Source organism: Moschus berezovskii, chromosome 13 (assembly GCF_049115385.1).
Source record: "Moschus berezovskii isolate FMDL1 chromosome 13, NW_MosBer_1.0, whole genome shotgun sequence".
Taxonomy (NCBI): Eukaryota; Metazoa; Chordata; class Mammalia; order Artiodactyla; family Moschidae; genus Moschus; species Moschus berezovskii.
Genome location: NC_142472.1, coordinates 9,673,541 through 9,680,297, shown reverse-complemented (window position 1 = coordinate 9,680,297; position 6,757 = coordinate 9,673,541). Strand labels below are relative to the sequence as shown.

The 6,757-nt window shown below is 47.4% G+C and overlaps 1 protein-coding gene across 2 annotated transcripts in view; it reads right to left on the bottom strand.

Moving 5' to 3' along the window:
* Window positions 1–617: 617 nt before the first annotated feature.
* Window positions 618–6,757, bottom strand: part of NALCN (sodium leak channel, non-selective) — a 270,915-nt gene continuing 264,775 nt past the window's right edge. For both annotated transcript variants that reach the window (XM_055426858.2, XM_088842841.1), the window contains 2 exons: window positions 5,261–5,378; window positions 618–2,367 (listed from right to left, as the gene is read on the bottom strand). In XM_055426858.2, the coding sequence (XP_055282833.1) occupies window positions 2,174–2,367; window positions 5,261–5,378 (312 nt within the window). In that variant the 3' untranslated portion in view covers window positions 618–2,173. The remainder of the gene's footprint in view (window positions 2,368–5,260; window positions 5,379–6,757) is intronic.

Below are 6,757 nucleotides of genomic sequence, written 5' to 3'. Positions count from 1 at the left end.
CTTCAGGAAGAGGCTGGCCCTGATTCCCACAGGGGTCGTGTAGCTGTTTCCCTTCACTGCAAATGAAGGGTACTATAGCTTTAAGTGCACTGCTATTCTGCCCTCACTGCAGAACGAACATCAATGATGTTATGCTGAGCATCAGTTACAAATATTTAGGGAAAGCCGTTTTGGACGATGAGGCTGTATCACTAAAGCGTAATGAGCCAAGAGGAGAAACACGCTTTTTGCATGCGGCACTAGTACAGGCCCGTGCCCTGGCCGCCCGAGTTCCTTTTCTGCTCTGTTGTGAATTTGGAAGGTACAGGGTGTTCATTCAGCCTTACAAGCACTAACGTGAGAGGAACTTTCTGGCTTAGGGACTGAGCTGAAATGAATACCAGTGACAGTGCTTTTGCCAACTAATTATCGACAGAATATTCAGAGTTTGCAAAATGCCAGCTCCTTGGCGGCCCCACCTCTAAGCCCCCCTTCTACCCTCCCCGCAAGCCCACACACAAGAAAAGGGTTTAGAGATGACCATCAACTCGGAATAAATTCTTTTACAAATCCAATATTTATTTTCTTATGTACAAAAAGGAAACTCCAAATGAACATAAAAACGAAATAAAATCCTTTTGGCTGTGCTGACTTTAATTGTCCATTATCTTGTCACAATTAATCATATAAACACTGTATGGCCTGTCACCACCATGTAACATTTGTTAAACAGAGGGAATGTGATATTTGGCTAGTTTACGAATGGTAAATAGAGAGAAACAGAAAGAGGTCACACAGAACCTGGGGACTGGGGTGGTGGTCAAAGGATTTTGAGATCATCACTCTATTGAAGTCATCTAAACAGCAAAGATCCAACCACAAATAGTGTAGTCAAAGGCCCCAGTGCATCGCCACTTGGTTGACACAACGTAAGAGAGCCAAGGTTGCATCCAGAGGACATGGGCCACTGGTGTGTGAAGCAATATAGCTGAGTTGTCAGATACCTAAACGGTGAGCCGAGGGCGAGATTTGGGAGAGTACCGCTCTCTCTACAGGAGAATCTGGCAGCGAGGGCATCATTAAAAAAAAAAAAAATGACTTGGCTGCATCGGGTCTTAGCTGCAATGCACAAGCATGTGGGATCTTAGATTCCCAGGGATCAAGCCCATGTCCCCTGCATTGCAAGGCAGATTCTTAACCATCGGACCACCAAGGAAGTTGCAGCAAGGTCATCATTTTGAATTGAACACAGCAATTGTGTGTTGTGGCCAACTTATAATGTCTTTGCTGATTTATGGCCAAAGGGACCAACCTTGGGTAAGAGATGAAGCCAATGATAACATCACACATGTGAAGATTTTTAAATTAAGCAGAATCATGTAGTTTTAATTTTTTTTTATAAACTGTGATTAAAGGGCTTTTAAAGAAACTCAATATCGTCCTGTAACCATGCTCCCCCTGAGTGATCTATGGACAGCTTTGTTTTAAACCAGTCAGCTCTTCAGGCCAGTTCTTTGCTTGATACTTGTACACGGAGTTCTCTTGGGAGCAGGCCACAGTTCCACTGAGTGACTGGGGACAGATGCTGACTTGTTCTGATCTCTAAATAGCTTGTGCAGATTTTAAAAAATAACATGAGAAAAAGAACAGACTTTTTAAAATTCAGAATCTGTAGTTTGTAAAACTACTATCATTTTAGCATGAGCTCAGTGCTGACCTTTGCAGATCAATCATAAATAATAAATTCTCCCAAGAAAAGTATTTCGAGAAGAAGTGGGAAGAACACAAACTAAAAACTCTACCTCCTGCACCATAAACATCAGCTACTTTGGGCTAAGCACTCTCTCAGAGGGTGGTGATAATGCATAAGAGTATACATGAATATATACCTTAGTTTACATGGACAATGTGAAATTCTGAATGATCTGCATCTGGAGTTAGTATAGTGTCTAATATTATGGATACTGCCACTGTGCTGATTCTCTTGAATTTGTGGCAATAACTCATCACAAATACAGCTTTGATGGACCCAGTTTTATGCCTTCCCATGGCAGGATCCAGAAATCAGTTCTAAAAAATCTTGTTACAAGTTGGACTTAAATTATACATCAATTACAGATCACTCACTGGACAATGAAAGCACACATCAGAAGTCGGTTTTCGCCAGTGGACTTTCCTCCCCACTGGCTTCCACCTAAATGTCCAGAAGGTCATCTCCACTTTCGTCACTCTCCACGGTCAGCTGCCGGGTCCACCACTTCTTAACCTCGGAACCACAGGAAGCGGTGTCCGTCATGGGGTTCATTTTGCACACGGCAGATTTCATTGTGGTCCGCCCTCCAAACCGTAAGTTGACCGAAGACACCGAGTGGCTTATTGGTTTTGGTGCTGTGGAACGAACAAAAGCCCTGTGAGCAACATGGTGTGGTTCCCCACCCCACTGCCCCCCACCCCAGCCCCATCGCGAGCTATTCCTGAAACACCCTGCTGGTCCCATCAGTCATGCCTTCCATGAGCAAGTCCCATCCATAGATGTCACGTATGAAGCCTTTCCGAGCAATGGGTTCTGCATATTCATAATGGGGGCTTCCCAGGCAGTGCGGGCAGTAGAGAACCCGTCTGCCAATGCAGGAGACATAAGAGATGTGGGTTCCATCCCTGGGTGGGGAAGATCCCCTAGAGGAGGGCATGGCAAACCACTCCAGTATTCTTGCCCGGAGAATCCCAAGGACAGAGAAGCCTGGCAGGCTACAGCCCACGGGGTAGCAAAGAGTAGGACATGATTTAACAAACAACAGGAAGAAAGACTTCCCTCTCTGCTGTTAAGAGGCATGGACAAATGTAAGAAGCCCCCACGTCCCTGTGGGCTCAGTTATCCACAGAGTAAGCACTGAACCGGGAAGATCACTGCTCTCCCTCTCACTCTGCGTGCCCCGAATGGGATTATCCTGGTTTTCCATGCCGCTCTAGAAGAAAACTCTCTCACTGAATCAGTAAAATGTGGAAAATAATAGGGTTGTGAGGATCAAATGAAGGAACAGATGGAAGGCAGTTAGGATAGTGATTGGCATACAGTAAGTACTGAAACTGTGAACTCCCAGATGTTCAAGCAGGTTTTAGAAAAGGCAGAGGCACCAGAGATCAAATTGCCAACATCCGCTGGATCATGGAGAAAGCAAGAGAGTTTCAGAAAAACATCTATTTCTGCTTCATTGACTATGCCAAAGCCTTTGACTGTGTGGATCACAATAAACTGTGGAACATTCTGAAAGAGATGGGAATCCCAGACCACCTGACCTGCCTCTTGAGAAACCTGTATGCAGGTCAGGAAGCAACAGTTAGAACTGGACATGGAACAACAGACTGGTTCCAAATAGGAAAAGGTGTACGTCAAGGTTGTATATTGTCACCTTGCTTATTTAACTTCTATGCAGAGTACATCATGAGGAACGCTGGGCTGGAAGAAGCACAAGCTGGAATCAAGATTGCTGGGAGAAATATCAATAACCTCAGATATGCAGATGACACTACCCTTATGGCAGAAAGTGAAGAGGAACTCAAAAGCCTCTTGATGAAAGTGAAAGAGGAGAGTGAAAAGGTTGGTTTGAAGCTCAACATTCAGAAAACAAAGATCATGGCATCTGGTCCCATCACTTCATGGGAAATAGATGGAAAAACAATGGAAAGAGTGTCAGACTTTGTTTTTTTGGGCTCCAAAATCACTGCAGATGCTGTTTGCAGCCATGAAATTAAAAGACGCTTGCTCCTTGGAAGGAAAGTTATGACCAACCTTGATAGTATATTAAAAAGCAGAGACATTACTTTGCCAACCAAGGTCCGTCTAGTCAAGGCAATGGTTTTTCCCGTGGTCATGTATGGATGTGAGAGTTGGACTGTGAAGAAGGCTGATCGCCAAAGAATCGATGCTTTTGAACTGTGGTGTTGGAGAAGACTCTTGAGAGTCCCTTATACTGCAAGGAGATCCAACCAGTCCATTCTAAAGGAGATCAATCCTGGATGTTCATTGGAGGGACTGATGCTAAAGCTGAAACTGCAATACTTTGGCCACCTCATGCGACGAGTTGACTCACTGGAAAAGAGTCTGATGCTGGGAAAGGTTGGGGGCGGGAGGAGAAGGGGACGATGGAGAATGAGATGGCTGGATGGCATCACCGACTCTGTGGACATGAGTTTGAGTGAACTCCGGGAGTTGGTGATGGACAGGGAGGCCTGGCGTGCTGTGATTCATGGGGTTGCGGAGAGTCGGACACGACTGAGCGACTGAACTGAACTGAACTGAACTGAAGTACTGAAACATATTATACTGCACTAAATAGGTTTTGCTGTTCCTTCTTTGAGAACCCTATGTCATTTTCTGAGTGACATGGACCCGCCTACTCCCTCTTAGAGTAAACGAATGTGACCTAAGTTAGGGGATGCCTGGAATGTGCACTGGAAGCCTGTGGTGATAATCTCTCAAACTTTTTATGTTGTGGTTATAATAGCTTTGTTAATAGGGGCTGCTGAGACTTCCTTGGTGGTCCAGTGGTTAAGAATCTGCCTTCCAGAGCAGATGAGGGTTCAATCCCTGACCTGGAAAATAAGATCCCACAGGCCACAGGGCAACTAAGCCCATGTGCCACAACTAGAGAAGTTTATGCACTGCAAGGAAGACCCATCTCAGCTTAATAAGTAACTAAAGAAAACTATTAAAAAAAAAAGGAACTGCCTTCTCTATTAGCTGAAAACAAGGGCTAACATTGTTCTACTTAAAGAAGCTGTTTTGAGGACAATGTTTCTGATGAGGGAAGCACATTTTTCATCATTTCACTGTCTATGTATAACTTTTTTGTTGTTTTTGGCTGCACTGCATGACTTTCTCGGATTTTACTTTCAGACTAGGGATTGAACCTGGGTGCTTTACAATGAAACTTGAAATCCTAGCCACTGAACCACCAGGGAAGTTCCTATAAATAACTTTAGATGTGGACCTGAATTTTGAAATTCAAGACCCCAAACACACAAAGAGTACTGATACTCTTCAGACCCCAATGCTGGGAAAGATTGAAGGTAGGAGAAGGGGACAACAGAGGATGAGATGGCTGGATGGCATCACTGACTCAATGGACATGAGTTTGAGCAAACTCCAGGAGACGGTGAAGGACAGGGAGGCCTGGTGTGCTGCAGTCCATGGGGTCACGAAGAGTCGGACACGACTGAGCGGCTGAACAACACCCTTTCAGAGGAGCCAATTGCTGGAGAAAGGACTTGCTGTACTTACCAGAGGGCAGCCGCCAAAGCCCGATCTTCCTCTGGCGCTTCCCGGCCTCGGCCGCATCCTGGAGACCCCCTCCCCGGTCCGAGAGGGTGGGGCTCAGGAGTTGCTGCTGGCTGCTCGCCTGTAGGGATGGGGTGGGGGAGAGTCAGGCGGCTATCCCTCACCACGTGCTCTCCTCCACCCTCCTCTGTGCACTGGCCTGGCCCCGCAGTTCAGCTCAAGAAAGGAAGAAAGCCCCACGGGAAAGCCAAGTGGGGAAAACAGGATGGACCCATCGTGTCCACCAGGAGGACTGGAAGGGTGAACACAGGAAAAAGTGTCAAGGAAAATTTGACAAAGTCACCACTGCACATGGTGAGGGTGAAAAGCCTGGCTTTGCAGGTGGCCACGCCCACAGCCCCACGCCCCCACTGGGGGCACCGCCACGCACCAGGATGGCAGGGAAGGGCTTCCAGGAAGAAGTAGGGGAGTGGGGATGGCCTGTTTTGGGGGCAGGGAACGCTTGCCAACCTGGGAGTCAGCGCCTAGAGCTTCCAGATGAATCCTCAGCAGAGGAAGCTCTGGGATGTGCCCCGGAGGACAATGAGACTTCCATCAACTAAGACTGAGGTCAAGGAGAAGTGCTGGGATCTCCTCCATGCATCTCACCCAGTCTCTGCCTCCCCAGCACCTTCTCCTTCCCTTTAGGCACTGTGGTCCTCAACTCTCATCCGTGTCCCCTCTTGAGTTTTTTTTAACCCCAAACCAGAGTGTTTGGCCAGCATCACCTCCCTGCTTCGCCAGCCCCACAGGTGACTAACGCTGGCCGCCCTTGGGGCAGACGGGTGGCAGAGCCATTGTAGACATCCCACGTTCTCCCTCGTGTTGACCGTCATTGAGCCCAAGTCTCAATGACCCATGAAGCCTACTGGCTGGGGGTTGCGGGGGGAGCCAATGACATGTGAATCTACCCAAAACAGGGCTGTGGCACAAGAGGCCCCTCAGCGGGTCCTGCTCAGCCATGGAGCCCCAGGCTTCAGCGTCTGTCGCCGGCTCTGACTGTGTCACTACACATCAGGACGCTGGACCAGCTCCACTTGATTCACATCGAAAGCCTCTCAAGGCCCAGGCCTCCTGCCAGCTGCTTCTCACCCACACGCTCTCCAGGAGGCTGGTGATGCCGAGCTGTTTTAATGGATGTGCAGATGGAGGCTGGAAATGAAGCTAGGCTGAGCCCCAGTACACAGAAGGTCCTTAAGCTAAGCCTCCCCGATTTCCATATGCTCTTCTGATGCCCAACAAAAGGAGGACTAATCCTTGATAAGCCTGTTTAAGGAGGCTGAAAGCCAACTGCAAACCTTTTGCTCACTTGACTGCAAGTTTCTAGGACTTGGTGAGGAGGGAAAACATTGAGGGCAGAACTAGGCAAACCATAATCTCCTAAGTCACGGGCCATGGCTGGACTCAAACCCTTACAGACGTGATATTAACTCTTTAGATAAATATCAACAGGATTATTAA